The sequence below is a fragment of the Schistocerca piceifrons genome, chromosome X, assembly GCF_021461385.2.
Source record: "Schistocerca piceifrons isolate TAMUIC-IGC-003096 chromosome X, iqSchPice1.1, whole genome shotgun sequence".
NCBI lineage: Eukaryota > Metazoa > Arthropoda > Insecta > Orthoptera > Acrididae > Schistocerca > Schistocerca piceifrons.
Window position 1 is genome coordinate 348,771,622 of NC_060149.1, and position 19,210 is coordinate 348,790,831.

Consider the following 19,210-nt stretch of genomic DNA (forward strand, 5'->3'; position numbering starts at 1 on the left):
AAAGAGGGCTACTCAGATTGTCTCCTATGTCGTTAATATAGATCAGGAACAATAGAGAGCCTATAACACTATCTTGGGAAACGCCCGATATACTTCTGTGTTACTCTATGGCTTTCCATCTATTACTACGAACTGTGACCTTTCTGACAAGAAATCACGAATCCAGTCGCACGACTGAGGTGATGTTCCATAGGCACGCAGTTTGGTTAGACGACACTTGTGAGGAACGGCGTCGAAAGCCTTCTGGAAATCTAACTATGTGGAATCAATTTGACGTCCCCTGTCGATGTGGACTGTGGTGTGTCCAAAGCGATTCCGGCATCAATATGGGGAGTCTGGGGAGGACTGAGTATCTTAAAGTGGCGTCGATATTTTCATCAGGACGGTCTCGCCGCCACCTCAACGGCCATCTCGGTCGACCCGATGCAATGCGTGGTTATGGATGGTCACTCTGTCAGTGTCGGTCATGCGCGGCTCAGAAAGGCACGCCACATCATTTCCGTTGCGACGAAGCAAGTGCTCCAATTCGTACTTCTTGTCAGAAACGCTAGTGGATATCCAGTTTAGGGTATGGAATGCCCTCAGTCTAACCTGAGCCATCACTGAAGACAGTTATGACAGCGTCAGCCACAATGACGACCTAGGAAAACTTGTCAGTGAGGGCCCGTAGTTTCGTGATGGTTTGCGTCGTAACTCGTGGATACTAAATTCTTTAAACAAATCTTTGATTTATTTCAGGGTTCCTGCGAATTCTGAGGGTATTTGCAGCTGGTAGTGGGCCCCGGAGTTGTGTCGTTTTGAGAACGGTGGGGTGGGGAAGCAATTTCGGCGTTAAATCCGCTGCGGACTCGTTCTGGCCGCTGCTGCTGACTGGTGACAGTTCATTAAAGCGGGAAACTGTTCGGGGGTTGAGGTGTACATGGTTAGGCGTGTTGCAGTGGTGAGTGTGTCTTGCACGGAGCTGCAGTACCGGTATGTCGTGAACTTTCCAATATTTTAACGTATTTTGGCACTGGCTATAATGTGCTCGATGTGCTTCACCACATGGCACTCACGTTTGCTGAGTTATTCCTCAGTGTGACACATTTTCGAGACAGGTGATTCCCAGCGTACGTTACGCACGCTGGTTTCACGTGACACTGCTGTGCGTCATGATAAAATACCTCAGAGCGTTAGTACTGCGTGGGACCTTCAAATTCCTCGTAGTTCGTAACTGTCACCTTAAGGCGCAATAAGTTGGTAGGTCGACAAGTTCTTGTGTTTGTTCAATTAGGTCGCCAGGAACCGGAGCTGCCTAATCCTGCCTTCATTTGGACGTTCAGTGGTGGACACTTGGTCATGACTTTCACGCTGTCTACGGTGAAGTTCTCGGGAAGCGCTGCCACTATGGCTCTGTTTTCAGATCTGTCAGGCCGGATGTCACGGACGACCGCCTGAATCTTGTATTTCTGTCCAGTAGGATATATGTAGAATTAGAAACTTTGTTTCCCAAAACCTTGGAGAAGGAATATATTGTCTTTCAAGGTGTCTGCCGGAAACCTAAACGTTTTAGGTTTGAACGCTGTCTTCAGCTGACCAGTGAGACCAGTGGGTAGCTCACTGAGTTCCTCGTAGTTGCTGGTCGTGCATCGACAGGTGGGGTAGCCTCCCAATGGCCGTCTTTTATCATATCTCATCGTTAATTCACTCCTCAGCAAGCAGTGATAACTAGTTGCTGGTCGGAACGTTGTCAGTCATCTGAGGAGTGTCCTATGCGCCCCTGTTGTTGTCAGAGTCTTTTGAGGCAGACTCTTCTATTCCCTGGGTGCCAGCATATCGATTTCACTCCTCCCTCTGTTACTGAATAATTTCGCGCGCTTTGTGCTTAATGTGCTCACTAGTCCTGTAACGAACGCGGTAAACAAAGTTTCTGTAGTGTTCAGCGAGTGATTCAGCATGGGCGCTAAGCAGTTACGAGACCAATGATTTATCACCAGTTACCCTTAGAGCTACTTCAAGGTAGGTTTCATGTGTTTAATACACGCATTGTTCATTCTTTCTCACATGTTATTCGAGAGAGGAATGATCGTATTCGGAGAAAACGGCATGGAGTGCATGGAACAAACACCGCATCTAAAAAAGAAAATAGCGACAGCTCAAGGAATAAAAGTTATTTTGTCATCCTGCCACTGAATTGTCTGCAAAGAAAGAGGGCGGTAATGACGTATTTAAAAAAAACATGCATCTATCATTGCTTTGTAGTCCATATTTAAAAAAAGAAAATCATGACTGACAGTAGAAAAAAGTTTCTTGTAAAAAAATATTACATTTCTTTCCAAACACTGGAGTCTGTGTCTATCATTAACCCCCGTCACTGTTCCATGTGTTGACCTGTGATCTTGCAATGTAAATCACTGAAATATGTTAGCCGGTCGGTGTGACCGAACGGTTCTACACGCTACAGTTTGGAACCGCACGACTGCTACGGAAACACAGTGGAGTTTGAGCCTGACGGAATAACTACATTTAATGGTAGTTCACTTGAAAACGTTGTAAACTTACAGTTGTACATCAAAAAATACGTGGAGTGCATTAACAATATTTACTTGCACATCTATATGAGTAGACATTAATAAAGAGTGGAAGCCATCTTAAATTAATTCGAAATAAATTCACTGTTTGCAAATATCTTGGCATTGGCTGTGTTAGGTATAGACTTACTATCTGTTAGTGAGATATAAGAACTTGTGCCGGACAAGGACTCGAACCTGCTTATCGCGAAAAGTCGCCTTAACCACTATGGCTATCCACGCACGCCTCCCGAACGGACCCATACTTCCATATGTCCGCTATCTATATCCCTATGACATTGTCCTGTATATTCATCACTTAATGCTCACAGCTTTACTCAGTATTCCCGCACCGGTGAGGACGAGACTGTGAGGAATCGAGACCCTTGCGATCACAGTGGCATGTAATATTTACTTTCGTGTCTGGATGAATAGACGTTAATGACGACTTACAGCCGTCCGAAATTAATTAGAAAGCCTACCATCAGCTGTGCCTCATAGACCGACTCAAACTTTCACTGTATAGGGATGCAGACAGTGTGACATATGGAAGTTTATGTCGGTCCGGGAAGTGTGCATTGATAGCTGAAGCTGTTAAGGCGACCGCTCGTCATCATTGGGAAATTCGAGTACGAGTGCCGGTCCAGCATAAATTCTCTTACAGGAAAAAAATTAGATACGTATTACAATTCGGGATCTGATTACTGGTTGGAAAAAGAATGAGAAGATTCTGATGCAGATTAAATTGTAATTTAAAATTAGCTAGAAATTATCAAAATTACGCCAAAAAGATGAAGGAAGAAATGTATCTTGCATGTAAATATGTATGCAACAATTAATAAAGATTTTGTACAAGAATATTTGTTTTCATATTCAATACACTATCAAGAATGGGTTGGTTTCTTTGACACCGAGTTGAGATTCGGATTCCCCCACCAAAGTTGTGTACCTACAAAATATTTGCAAGAACACTCCTTCTTCTTCACCATTATCATTTTCTTCCAAATAACTGCTCAGGAAAACTTTAGTCAACACAATGCTAGCTGTCAAAGCTACCCCTTGCACACAATAAAAGTGCACATTACATCCACACGAACTTCCTGTCGCATTATACATTCCATCATGTCACTGAATGCTGATCAGTTATCTGACATATTCTGTCTATGGCAAAATACAAAGCTTCATATACCCTTCCCAGGTCACATTAAATTTTATTTAATCATATACAACGTTGGGCGACATGCATGCGATCGTTTAGTTGGCGTCACGGATTTTCTAAACAAACTCCAATGGTAGACATTACAAGAGTGGCGTTGTGTTTCACAGAAAGGTTTACTGTAGAAAATCCGACAGAGTATGTTCGGAGAAAGATGTATTATTTCCTGTCACATACATCTCGTAGGATGTTCACAAAGAGGAAATCAGAGGATTCAAATTCAAATTGCTCTGAGCACTATGGGACTTAACTTCTGAGGTCATCAGTCCCCTAGAACTTAGAACTACTTAAACCTAACTAACCTAAGGACATCGCACACGTCCATGACCGATGCAGGATTCGAACCTGCGACCGTAGTGTTCGCGCGGTTCCAGACTGTAACGCCTAGAACCGCTCGGCCACTTAGGCCGGCGGAATCAGAGGAATTAGAGATAATACTAAGGCTTACCTACAATCATTCTTTTCATGCACCATTCACAAATGGAACGGGGATGGGGTTAAATGATAGAGGTAGCAGAAGTTCCGTTTCTGGAACGAAATGCAAGTAATGGATTTGTTTCTAAAATAACTGTATTCTAAAGTCAGTCACGATTTTATTTTTTAAACACCGCCCGTGTTTCGACCTGTCAGTGGTGATTGTGATGCATCCCATGCTGTCTTCTTCAAATATAACCATTCCACTCTTGAACAGTACACGAGAACAAATTAACAATGCATGATGGAATTGCTCTGCAATTCATGATTGCTTACTGTTATGGTCCTCTGTAATATATAATTGTTTAACATGTGTTGCACATTATGTGTGTTCAGTAATGATAAATTGTAATAGAATTACACATGACAGTGACCAAAGTTGGAGTGACTATGGTTGAACGCAGTGCGTGGCAACGATGTCTTCAGCAGAACCACTTTTTCAGCATCACTCGCTCATCGTTTCATTGTAATAATTATTAATTATTAGGAGAGCAGGTTACCAGGTTTGGCTGTAGGAGTTGGCTGTGTATTTAGTTTCTGTGATCCAGGGACCGAGGGACATGATTGGGGCGGATATAATGCACAACTGGCTCAGGGAGTGGGGTGGGGGGTGGAGGCGCTTCATGTGTTAATTCAGGCTACAACCAGCAGCAGCTACCCTCGCGATGTGTTTCCGCCAGTGCGCTCTTAGCTGCATAATATACATCTGCTGTAGGTCCTTCACACAATCAGTGATAGTTAAATACCACTGCTTGCATGTCCAAGGAGGTAGTGGTAACTGTTAAATCTAGAACCAGGGGACTATCAGTGTAATACTGCTACATATATGTTGAAGGGACTCGGAGAAACATTACGAATGTTTTAAATAAATAGATTATGCAATATGAAAAGTATGTTTCTCCGATTTTTTAAAATTTCCTGCCTTTTTTACAGCACTGGCGTGTTTTGAACGTATCACTGCTACACACATATCTGGGGGGACCTAGAAACAATAAACAGTCCGTTTCATATTGAAGCTATCCCACTCGTATTTGTTTAATCTTCCTCTGTTTTTACATTCGGTGACGTCCATTTTGATGTCAAAATGTCAGACTTTTCTTGGGCAGCCGTGTTTGAATCCTACAGCCATATTGGGTAAGAAATTGTCGTGATAAGGACGATAAATTATAGGAGCAAGAAATGCAGTAGTTCTAATAAGGTAATAAATTATAGCAACAGCCATAGTAGTCTGTGCAATAAATTAAATCCTAAGTATACACCAACATATGCAGTCCAACTCATAGGATAACACACCATATTCGTAAGTTAGATCCTCAATAAACGCAGGATAACAGCACAAGCAACCTACAGGGAAAAGGGGAAGAAGGTGGAGGGGGGGCAGGGGGAATAAGAGGGAGGCAGATAGTAATGATACGAGGGGCGTTTGAAAAGTCCTTGCAAAATCCGAGAGATGGCACCACCGGTGTATATCGAGGTCATGTTTAGCTAGTAGCATCTTTGGAAAGAACGCACACCAAGTTTCAGCCATATTGGTCTATTTCTGTGTGTTTGGCATTCGTGTGAATCAAGGAATTCGAGCGATTGTCAAAAAATGGACGAAAAAGAATTTCGTGTGGTGATTAAACATTACAAAACGACACAGGAGACTAAGGAGAAGCTTGATAAACATTACGGTGTCTCTGCACCTTCAATTAGAACAGTTTATAAGTGGTTTCAAAATTTTCGGAGTGGCCATATGGGCACAAGTGACGTTGAACGCTCTGAACGCCTCATGGAGGTTACGACTCCAGAAATCATTGATAAAATCCATGATATAGTGATGGATGACAAAAGAGTTAAGGTGCCTGAGATTGCTAGTGCTGTGGGCATCTCGAATGAATGGGTACATAATATTTTTCATAAACATTTGGACATGAGAAAGCTATCCGCAAGATGAGTTCTGCGACTGCTCACGCTTGACCAAAAACGGAATCGTGTGAAGTGTTGCAAGGATGGTTTGCAGCTGTTCAGGAAGAATCCGCTGGACTTTAAGTATCGTTTCGACAGTGTGGATGAAACCTCGTACTCCAGAGACCAAACAACAATCTAAACATTGGGTTTACCAAGGGAGAATCTGCACCAAAAAAGGCGAAGACAATTCCTTCGGCCAGAAAGATTATGGCTACTGTCTTTTGGGATTCACAAGGGATAATCCTCATCGACTATCTGGAAAAGGGTAAAACTATTACAGGTGCATATTATTCGTCATAATTGGACCGTTTGAAAACCGAGCTGAAAGAAAAACGCAGGCGATTGGACCGCAAAAAAGTCCTTTTCCATCATGACAATGCTTCAGCACACACCTCAGCAGTTGTGGTCGCAAAATTAATGGAAATAGGATTCTAACTCGTTTCACATCCCCCCTATTCTCCAGACTTGGCTCCATTGGACTACTATTTGTTCCCCAATTTGAAGAAATAGCTGGCGGGACAAAGATTTTATTCAAATGAGGAGGTGATTGCAGCAACTAATAGCTATTTTGCAGACTTGGACAATTTCTATTATTCGGAAGGGATCAACAAATTAGAACAGCGTTGGACGAAGTGTATAAGTCTAAAAGGAGACTATGTCGAAAAATAGAAAAGGTTTACCCCAAACACGTAAGTAGTTTTTATTTTTGCATGGACTTTTCAAACGCCCCTTGTAGGTCATAATCATTGCCCAGAACCCTCTCAGTCAAGTTTGATTGTGATGTCATAGTGTTGGCCGTACTGCATCCGCCATATTGAGTCACAAATTATCCCAATTGGGTAATAAATATCAGCGATAAGGTAATAAACTGTAGTGATAAGGATAATTAATTGGGTAATATATTACATTCTAAATAAACACCAACATTTGTCCTTCAACCCATAAGATCCACTCCAGGGTAATAAATTAGGTCCGAAATAAACAATGGATAACAGCCCAAGTGGCATAGAGGGGTGGTGGTGGGGATTTGGAGTAGGGAAGGAGTGAACTAAGGACGATAGTTCATAAATCTTTGCCTCAATTACGGTGGCTAAGAGGGTATTGGCCAGAGTCACCAGCTTCAAAAGTGGAGGGGTTTGCTGCCAGTGAACCTGGTTGCCCTTTCGTTAGTACCTGCAAGGAGGTTTCCAGAGCAGAGCCAGTCCCTCAGAACTAACGACACAAGCGGGTAACGAGGTAGTGCCACGGGCTGTGGTATGCTGGTTTCCTACACTCAAACCCCATTTTACACCAGCGACTTTCTCGCCACAAACGACTACTCATTGTTGGTGCGCATTCTGTGCTTGCGTGTAAATCAGCAGCCAGCTAAGTAGGGAGCGGAACAGTGACGTCAGTGACCGACTGCCTGCGCCTAGTGTGGAGCTATGAAATCTTGAGTATGTTTCAGACTTTGCATGCGCAGAACAGATTATGTCGTCGTCTGCTATCATCAGAAGTTAAGGGAGGTAGACCAGGGTGACGCTCGATTTGGAACCGATGTACACGTTCCTTTTTTTTCCAACTAAAAACAAACAAATTACCAAACTGACTTTAGACATTTATTGTACACCCTTAAGATTGTTTTCTGTCTTTTTAAGTAAAAGATTTGCGCCCAGAAGACACTACACGACATCGACGAAAAATCTTCACAGAGTGCGAAGGCGGCTGGTGGGAGCTCTGAACGCCACAATTTTCGACCTAGAACAAAATTTCAAAAACTGCTTTGAAACTGATGATATTGTCTAACGTAATACGTACGGGTATTTTAAATGGTTTTTAACAAAATGGCTTCACTCTGAAGTACAAGTCAATGTTTTGGGAAAAGAATCGTTATAAAAATGCTGGTGCCCGATAGCGTCCCAGTTGGGTTTAATCTGATTCAGATAAGCCGAATTTTATGACCAAGACATCAACGTGAGCTCACAATCATGCTCCTCAAACCATTGCAGCACGATTCTTGCCTTCTGACACGGACTGTTATCCTGCTGGAAGATGCCATCGCTGTTGAGGAAGACATCAAGCATAAGGAGTTACAGGTGGTCCCCAATAATGTTCATGGAGTCCAGATGTGTCATGGTGCCTTAGATTACTTCCGCAGGTCCCATGGAAGCCCAGGCGAATCTCCCCCATGCCATAATACTACTCAGACTGGCCTGCGTCCGTGGTGCGCTGCATGTTTCGAGCAGCAGAGCGCCTGGATGAAGGCGTATCTGGACACGACCATCGACTTGGTTTATCAATAAATGGGATTCATCCGACCAGGCGACACAGTTCCACTGACCCGCTGCCCAGTCACGGTGATCCCGTGCCCACTGTAATTATAACCGACGATGTTGTTGGGTCAACGTGGGAGCACGTAGGGGTCCTCTGCTGCGGAACATCACTGTGCGCCGAATGGTGTGCTCCAAAACACTTGTGCCTGCACCAGCACTGTACTCTGTAGTTAGATATGCCACAGATCGCCACCTATCCTGCTTTAGAGAGCAGGCAAGCCTCCGATCCCTATGTTCCGTGATGAGGTATGAACGTTTATTCATTTACGTTATTATTTACGCATTGTCTAGGCTTTTACTTTGTACATATATTGTAAAACGTATTGTCATCTGCTCCTGGTTTCATCATTCTTCAACCACTTTCCATAGACGGTCACGACAGTAGCAAGCGAAAAGCCGACTAGCTTCGCCGTTTACTAGATGCTCGCTTACAGGCACTGGGCCAAAACAATCTGGTTTTTGTCAAAGTCGCTTAAGTCAGCGGATTTCCGCATTTGCGCTACTTATCGTCGCTAGAATGATTCCCCATTCGTTACTGCTCTGCTCATATACACTATGTGATCAAAAGTATCCGGACACCCCCAAAAACATACGTTTTTCATATTAGGTGCATTGTGCTGCCACCTACTGGCAGGTACTCCATATCAGAGACCTCAGTAGCCATTAGACATCGCGAGAGCGGAGAATGGGGCGCTCCGCGGACCTCGCGGACTTCGAGCGTGGTCAGGTGATTGGATGTCAGTTATGCCATACGTCTGTGCGCGAGATTTCCACACTCCTAAACATCCCTAGGTCTACTTTTTCAGATGTGATAGTGAAGAGGAAACGTGAAGCGACACGTACAGCATAAAGCCATGAAAATGATGGTTCCTCGCTAAGTCACTGTCACCTTGCAGGTGCCAAACTGCACAGCAGACAGCTCCGACAACGCACGAATTTTGGTGCAGCCGTGTAAACGAAAATGGCCACTCGTGACGGACGAGACAGAGTACAGGATAAAACGTCCGAGTTGTTGCAGTAGACTCACTTGCCACGAGTTCTCAACTGAGACAAGAAGTTGTTCGTGTAAAATGGGCTCAAGGTGAAACAAGAAGGTTGCCTCACAGGGGCAGTGGACGAAAGCAGGTCGGTATGAGCGGAGCCAGTTGGCACCCTTGGCCCTGCAAATTGCGCAAATGGAACTACACTCATCAGGAAACCGCCAGAGACCAAAATTACACAACTGACAATGTATAAAAACGCAACAGGCAAATAAAACAACCACGAAAGCATGACAGTCGTGCTCGAAAAATGTTACACAGCGTGGCAAACAAGCCCTACGGCAGCAACAACGACATCAAGCTCGTGAGGCCTCACAACACACACGCTTTGTACCACAGATGATGGGTATCTGGCGGCGGAATGTGTGTCCGGCACTCCTTGTGAAGCCAAGCCAAGTCCGCTGAAGCGGGCAGTGGCGCTGCGGTGGCCGTGAGCAGTGCACTCTGCACTCGTGCCGACGAACGCTTATCCGGGCCGCCGGGCTCTAGATGAACCGGCGCGGCGTTTCAATCTATCGCGCGATAGAACACAGCAATGAGCATGTTTCCAACCGGTCGACACTAAAATGGGCTAGGGAGAGATTAGCAGTCGGATGTGCACAGTCGTGAGATTACGATGGAATCTCAAATACCACATTCATCTTCAGTCATGCAATGTAGTATAAGGGGCAGTTGTATGAAAATGAGGCAGATGGATAAAAGTAAGTAAAGTGTTCATTATTTCAGATGTAATCGCCATAACTGTTGACACTTTGCCGTCCGCCCGTCTCTTATAAATTTATTCGCTTGGTGCCGGCAGCGCTAATTCGGATTGGCTTGTCGCCGGCCGCTTGTCACCTTTGGGTTAATGACAAGCTTCAAACACATTGATTTTTGCGAGCTTTAATTTTTCCGGAAATCCTCCATTTTGCTGTATCGTTCCACAAACTCGAATTTTCTTTTCAAGTAACTTCTCTGCAAGTTCTACACTGTTATAATAATTATCTATGCAGAGGTGATGCCACTTTCCATAAGAAGGTGTCAATAGTTCCATCATTGTTTTTCCTAAAGGTTGTCCAGCGCCGGAACATATCTCGAATGAGGAAATGTATCCCTTACTCGAATCACACAGCTCCGAAAGCCATATTTGGTAATTTTCGACGGATTGTAAACTTTAAAATTTAACTGTCCACGCCATGGTTTCATTCCTTCATCAACTGAGATGTTTTGACTTAGATTAAACGTTTCTTTAAACTTTATGGAAAAATAATCAGTTACGAATTGCACTTTGAAAAGCCGGTCGGCATTATTCGGTTTATTGTTGTTGTCGGAAAAATGTAAAAATGATAATATTTGTCTGAATCGTTTTGCAAAATATCGGTGTGTCTATCAACGAAGTTCGGGCCCCATAACATCGACAAATTTGGCATTTTTTAAAATCCAGTTCCCTTCTATTGAAATTTTGACTGTAATACTTATTGGTTTCGTTGCTAATATATTCAAACAGATCGTTCCCAATACATAATTCTACGATATCCACCACGCTCTGTGTATCTTTGGGAAACATGTGTGGACCCGGAGATCCTTCAAATTTGTTATTGGTCCTCAGTAAATTCTTCCGAATCAGATGGCAACCGTAGCGTTCGCCGAGTTCTTCTTGGACGTATTTCACTATCTATCCTCTGACGATTTTGCTTAATTTTCATTTTTTTGATATCCAATGTCTTCTTCCCAATCACGCCTGAACGTCAGACAAGACGTCCGCGCATTCATCGTAAATATTCGTATCGTCTCTTCCGTCTGCCATGATGAAAGTGCACAAGTACTTATAAAAACAAAAAACTTGATGGGGTGTGTAACTTATTGTTACCTAAACAAAACACCAACAGAATGAAAATGATACTTAAGTGCTGTCACAGGCCACTGTGCGATAATATGCTCACGACCCCACTGTGATGTCGCCGGCCTCCCGGCGATACTGTGCACACGACACCACTGTTGTGTCGTTGGTCTTTGACGACTATTTCGCGCACGACACCGCTGTGGTATCGCCGGTCAGCAAAGTGTTGATACATTTATCCCTCTGCGAGGCAAGGGGGTCACTACCTTCTTGGAAAAGTGTTTGCGGTTGCCTACAAAATGATGATTGTACCCATCCGTGCACCTCTTCGTCCGAAGCAAATCTACAGCCACGAGTATCGTTCGTCAGGGTTCCAAAAAAATGGTTCAAATGGTTCTGAGCACTATGGGATTTAACATCTGAGGTCATCAGTCCCCTATAACTTAGAACTACTTAAACATAACTAACCTATGAACATCACACACATCCAAGCCCGAGGATGGATTCGAACCTGCGACCGTAGTGGTCGCGTGGTTCCAGACTGAAGCGCCTAGAACCGCTCGGCCACTGCGGCCGGCGGTTCCACAAATCTGGAAATCGCATGGGGAGGGATCGGGACTGTATGGGGTACGTGTAAGAGATTCCCAGCGAAACGACTGCAATGTAGTCAACACAACCTGTCAACAAAATGCCCGCCCTCACGTTTCGACTACGCTGCAGAAGTTTCACTCGGATGCCCTTACACATACTCCATAGAGTCCCAATCTCTTCCCATGCGATATCCATAATTTTGGTGCCCTGAAGTAAGATACTAGTGGCAGTCGATTTGCTTCGGACGAAGAGGTACAAGCCCGGGTAAAATCACGGTTCCGTAAGCAACCGCAAACTTTTCCGTGAAGCCACTGACCGTCTTGTCTCACAGTGGGATAAATGTATTAACAATTATGGCGATTACTTTTGAAATAATGAAGACTTTTCTTCCTTTTTTCCCATCTGTCTAGTTTTCATTTGTCTGCGCCTTATACAAATGCAGGAATGTGGTCAAACCCAAAGTTCTGTCAAGAATCCAGGAAAACTGACAAATAGTAATATCTGAGTCGTTCAATGTATGTTGAAATCCGACCGGAGACTTGTAAGATTCGTGGCAAACGCAGGCCACAGATTTGTCATTTGGAAGCGGAGCCAGCACTCCCACCACCCAGCCTGGTGTAACTCCTTTCAGCCTGACTCAATTTCGGCGGCTCATGTGTCAATGTTGACACTTACTGATTCACGCAGCATGTCACGCGCCTTGGACCCAATTGCAGACCTCTCCATTCAAGAAAAGTTACCGGAAATGAAGCTCCTACCTAACTTTCTAGTAACTATTAGAGATAGACGGTGACAGCACATAAAATAAGGCTCGTGAAACTAAAGAACTGCCGTGCATCAAAACTATCTAAACCGTAGCCTACGGAGTAGGCTGCGACTGGATTCGTGATTTCCTGTCAGAAAGGTCACATTCGTAGTAATAGACGGAAAGTCATCGAGTAAAACAGAAGTATATCCGGCATTCCCCAAGGAAGTATTATAGGCCCTCTATTGTTGCTGGTCTATATTAACGACATAGGGGACAATCTGAGTAGCCGTCTTAGATTGTTTCCAGATGATGCTGTCATTTACCGTCTTGTAAAGTCATCAGATGATCAAAAATACAAGCAAAATAATTTACATAAGATATCTGTATGGTGCGAAAAGTGGCAATTGACCCTGAATAAAGAAAAGTGTGAAGTTATTCACACGAGTGCTAAAAGAAATCCGCTAAATTTCGATTACCCGATAAGTCACACAAATCTTAAGGCTGTAAATTCAGACAAATACTTAGGGATTACAATTATAAATAACCTAAATTGGAACGATCACATAGATAATATTGTGGGTAGAGCAAACCAAAGACTGCGATTCATAGGCAGAACACTTTGAAAATGCAACAGGTGTACTAAAGAGACTGCTTACAACACGCTTGTCCACCCTATTCTGCAGTATTGCTGTGCTGCGTGGGATCCGCATCAGGTGGGACTGACGGATGAAATCGAAAAAGCTCAAAGAAGGGCAGCTCGTTTTGTATAACCGCGAAATAAGGGAGATAGTGTCACAGACATGATACGTGAATTGAAGTGGTAATCATGAAAACAAAGGCGTTTTTCGTTGCGACGGGATTTTCTCATGAAATGTGAATCACCAGTTTTCTCCTCCGATTGCGAAAACATTCTGTTGCCACCCACCTACATAGGGAGAAATGATCATCACGATAAAATAAGAAAAATCAGGGCTCACACAGAAAAATTCAAGTGCTCGTTTTTCCCACGTGCCGTTCGCGAGTGGAACGGTAGAGAGACAGCTTGAAGGTGGTTCATTGAACCCTCTGCCAGATACTTTATTGTGAATAGCAGAGTAATCACGTAGATGTAGATGTAAATGACGTCACTGAAGGAGTATGGATTTTTCAGCTAGTACCAGTCCAACGATGGTTTTTAGTCAAGTTAGTTCTAGCTACTGGAGTATCTTGTTCGCTGAGAGAAATATCGTAGTTGAGACACTATGGTATGTCAATGCGTTCTGGTTTTTTTTCAGCTGATGATAACCCCTCGGATCCTGAATTATGAAGATTTTGAGGTAATACGGAACAGCTGTCTGCTTCTCACACTGTGTAAACCAACTGGAAGTGGCTGATGCCCTCTTCACTGGACTGGTGGGTCAGAGGATCGAGTTAAAAGTCTCAGCTCAGATTTAGATTTTCCGTGGTTTCGTCCTAGCAAGTGGGATAGATGCTTCACTACGGCCGGAACAGCATCCCCCTCACGATACTGCCACAATTTTTGTGGTATCGATAGCTACGATGCGACGGCTTAGGTACAAGTTCTTAGGTTGGCACTACGAGAGCGGACGAACAACTCCGACCACAGCGCCCTCTAGCCGACGATGTGGAGCTCGACGAGCGCCGCTCCACGTTCAACCCATTTGATTACGAGCAGACGACCTAGCAAGATAGTTTCTATTGCATAGTGGACGAGCCACTACAGATTTTGCCTTTGAAACTTCTAGTCGATGTTAGCTTTGATTGATGTACGGCTTCGCATGAACGCCAAAGTTAAGTAACAATTTAAGTATTCATATTCTTCCTATAGTAAAGGTGCTTTAAATTTACACGCAGTACCGAAGTACTTCACCCTTTCCTGCTCCTACTCGCGTCCTTTACTCTCGGCCTTTTTTGCAGAAGCGGTTCACAGGAGCAGATCCACGCGCTGGAGCAGATACAAAATTTTTAATGAACTCGAAGACGGGGGATCACAAGCGCTCACCCTCTTCTCTTTTATTCCAGCATACTATCATTCATAGAGCGAAGGCTGTGACTGGAGATTTCATGAAAAATGTTCCAGGGAAAACAAATGGCCAACTCATAGCTGTAGTATCAACATTCACTATTTGAGCAGAAGTATACGGTTACCCTTATATAATACGGAACTGACCACTGGATGTCACGTGAGGCGGATCCGCCAGTAGAAACGGAGGTGTGGAGTGTGTTGTCAGTAGAGGAGTAGTAACGGCAGAATGGGTCGGTCAGGAGAGCTTAGTGACTTCGAACATGGACTGTATAGTCACTGCATGTCACCTAAGTAATGAATCCATCACGGATATTTCGGCCGTTCTAAAGCTTCACAAGTCGACTGGTGACGCGATTGTGAAGTGGAAATGCAAAGGAACAACAACAGCTAAACCAAGACCATGCAGACTCAATGTATCGACCAACAGGGACCGTCGAGCACTGGGGTAGGCTGATTGTAAAAAGTCGTATGAAATCAGCGGTAAAAATTACTCACGAATCTCAGTGCATCTAGCATAATGACTGCATAAGGAGTCGAAAAGAATGGCGTACTCTTATGGAATAATTCCTGTTAAGTCACAAATTTCTGTAGTCAGCGCAAAGAGACACTTGTAGTGATGTAAAGTGCGACGCCACTGAAGAGTGAGTTGTTGGAAACGAGTGATTTTGAGTGATGAATCACGCTACACCCATCGAGAATCCGATAGAGAGGTTTTAGTTTGTTGAGTGCCTACAGAACGTTGCTTGCCATGATATATAGTGCCTACGGTGAAATACGGTTACAGATGGCCGTATGGGTGCATTTTTCGTGGCTAGGATGTGGCTTCCTTACTGCACTTAAGAAAGCGCTGTACTGCGTACAGCAGTGGAACACTTCGGAGACAATCCTGGTTTATGCCAGCGGGACAATGTTCCCTGTCGTAAAGCAGCATCTGTGAGATAATGTTTTGTGGCCAATAATATGCCTAAAATGGAGTGGCCTGCTTAGAGTGCCGGCATGAACGCAAAGAAAAACCTTTAGCGTGAGTCAGAACGTCAACTTTACTCCAGACCCCAGCATCCAACATCACTACCATCTCTGGTTTCGACTCTCGAGGAAGAATGCCATTCCTCCACAGTCATTGAGACACGTCATTGAACGTGTCCCCAGCAGAACTGAAGTCGTTATAAAGGCGAAGGAAGCACGCACCCCTTATTAACGTCCACTAATAGGTGTCTGGATACTTTTGATCATATAGTGTATGTAAATATTGTACGGTACCCGTTGACAAACCGCCACAGCCACAAAGTGAGGGTAGGCGGTTTGCGAGCGACTGACCTGTGGCGGGTGACTTGTTCCTGTGCAGGCGGGCGCGTGGGCGGTGAGCGGGCTGCGGGTGCTGCGTGGCGGCTGTCCGGCGCTGTGGCTGCGGGGGCGGCGCGTGCGACTGCCAGCGCGTCGTCGTCATCTTGGTGAAGGCGAACGGCTCCAGCAGCGTCATCGCGTCCATCATCCGCGTCACCTGGTGCAGCGCAGAGTGCGACGACCTCGGGCTGCAACACAGCACGCAGTCGGCTAAATGCGTACTGCCGATCTCTGCCTATCATGTGTTAGCATTGCCAGAGGGAACATTTGCTGTATGCTCGGACAACGAATGCACAATAAAAATCTCTACCAGTTCCATTATTTATATGACTGAACATCTCCTGCAACAGAAGTAATATCGTATGGGAAAGACGTGGAATCTATTGTTCCTTGACGAGACCACAAGTTGCGGTAATAAGTTGCACGTATAAAAGACAGAGCTATTTATCTCGAGATAATATAGACAAATGGTGATGCCTATTCGCACGGGTACAAAATGGAACTGTTGCTTTGAAATAAAAATACCCCACTTGGCGACAGTAAGTGATACGTACGCAAGACAATGTCTGTTGTTTGTACGGGGTGATCCAAACGTCAGTTAAAATTAGAAAATTCAATACTTCGCGGGGAAATGTAGACAGAGAGGTAAAAATATACACACATGCTTGGAATTAGATGGGGTTTTCTTGAAACCAAAAAAGTTCAGCAAATCACCAGCGCATGGCGTTTCACATAATAAACACATCAAAAAAATTTTGCTTCACCTCGGTTCCGAGAGTTCCGGAACCTGTTCAGAAAATTGGTATACAGATAAACATAAACATCATTTCCGCCATTTTTATTGCTCATGAAACCCACACATTGCATATTGCACCACCATACAGCGAGGCCTTCAGAAGTGGTGGTCCAGATTACTGTACACGTCGGTACCCCTAATACCCAGTAGCACGTCCTCTTGCATTGATGCATGCCTGTATTCGTCGTGCCATACTATCCACAAGTTAATCAAGGCACTGTTGGTCCAGATTGTCCCACTCTTCAACGGCGATTCAAAGTAGATGCCTCAGAGTGCTTCACGTCGTTCATAAACAGCCCTTTTCAATCTATCCCAGGTATGTTCGATAGGGTTCATGTCTGGAGAACATGCTGGTCACTCTAGTCGAGAGATTTTGTTATCCTGAAGGAAGTCATTCACAAGATGTGCACGACGGGGGCGCTAATCGTCGTCCATGAAGACGAATACCTCACCCATATGCTGCTGATATAGTTGTACTATAGGTCGGAGGATGGCATTCACGTATCGTACTTCCGTTACGGTGCCTTCCATGACCACCAGCGGCGTACGTCGGTCCCACATAATGCCATCCCAAAACAGAAGGGAACCTCCACCTTGCTACACTCGCTGGACAGTGTGTCTAAGGCGTTTGGCGTGACCGAGTTGCCTCCAAACACGTCTCCGATGATTGTCTGATTGAAGGCACATGCGACACTCATCGTTGAAGAGAACGCGATGCCGATCCTGAGCGGCCTTTTCGGAATGTTGTTGGGCAAATCTATACCGTACTGCATGGTGTCGTGGTTGCACAGATGGATCTCGCCTTGGACGTCGGGAGTGAAGTTACGCATGATGCAGCCTATTGCGCTCAGTTTGAGTCGTAACACGACGTCCTGTGGCTGCATTATTCAACATTCTGACGTTGCTGTCAGGATTCCTCCGAGCCATAATCCGTAGGTACCGATCATCCACTGCAGTAGCAGCCCTTGGGTGGCCTGAGCGAGGCATGTCATCAATAGTTCCTGTCTCTTTGTATCTCTTCCATGTTCAAACAACATCACTTTGGTTCACTCCGAGACGCTTGGACAGTTCCCTTGCTGAGAGCCCTTCCTGGCACAAAGTAACAATGCAGAAGCGATCGAACCGCGGTATTGACCGTCTAGGTACGGTTGAACTACAGACAACACGTGCTGTGTACCTCCTTCCTGGTGTAATGAGTGGAACTGATCGGCTGTCGGACCCCCTCCGTCTAATAGGCGCTGCTCATGCATGGTTGTTTACATCTTCGGGTGGGTTTAGTGACAGTCAAAGGGACTGTGTGTGTGATACAATAACCACAGTCAACGTCTATCTTCAGGAGTTCCTGGAATCGGGGTGATGCAAAACTGTTTTTGACGTGTATACAAAAGTAATAATTAGCATAAAAATTGATTTTTGGGAAAGACGGTGCTTTTTGTAACACATGCTCAACATATCGGCTGTCATTCATCAACAATACCTGTAGTGGAGCGACAATGTTGTGAACAGCACTGAACAGTAGGTATGGTGAGAAACTGCCGTCGGATGTTTTCTTTTAGCATTCCTAATGAAATCGGATGATCGTGGTAGGCTTGCGACTGCAGATGACCCCACAATCAATAATGACACGGATTAAGGGCTGGGGACTTGGGAGGTCAAGGATGACGGACGTGACAACGCAGCATTCGATCCTCACCAAGCGATGTACACAAGACGTCTTTCACAAGCATAGCAATATGGAGAGGAGCGCCATACTGAATAAAGGTCGTACCTTCCAGCACGTGTTTATAAACCTTCTCTCATTACAGCTCATTTTATACACGATTCTCATGCGGCGACACTGACATTTTACTGTCCAGCATTGTCTGTTAGCCAGTTTTTGCACTCGTTTTTGGTTTCAGTGAAACACCATGTCATTTCAGGCATGTATATCAATTTTTACCTCCCTATCTACATTATTCCCTGAATTAGCGGGTTTTAAAATGTTAACAAACTTTTAGGTCACCCTGTATATTAAACGGAGTTACACAAATGCACCGTATAGCACTGACCTAGTTTGTTAGACCTCACTACATTACGTGAAAAGCGGCAGGATTGATAACAAGCGTCAAGTGCATTTGGGATCATGGCAAGCGAGTGCGCGTTCTTTAAATATCTGTGACTGCATCGTTGTTACAACTGTAATGATATCAGTACGCTACATGGGACTCCAGGTAGCAGTAACTGAACATTTCAGTAGTAACTAACTCCTAGTACTAATTTGTTCGGATACTATAACGACGATGGAGAGAGGATATGAGAGCAGGTGAAAAATTAATTATTTAATGTTCTACCTATGTGTCGAAGCT

General features: G+C 44.5%; 1 protein-coding gene across 1 annotated transcript in view; it reads right to left on the reverse strand.

Annotated features, from left to right (window-relative positions):
- The window catches only part of LOC124721954 (katanin p60 ATPase-containing subunit A-like 1), a 210,563-nt gene that overhangs the window by 107,467 nt on the left and 83,886 nt on the right, over window positions 1-19,210 (reverse strand). The window contains exon 3 of the mRNA XM_047247120.1: window positions 16,043-16,257. Within this exon, the coding sequence (XP_047103076.1) occupies window positions 16,043-16,217 (175 nt within the window). The 5' untranslated portion in view covers window positions 16,218-16,257. The remainder of the gene's footprint in view (window positions 1-16,042; window positions 16,258-19,210) is intronic.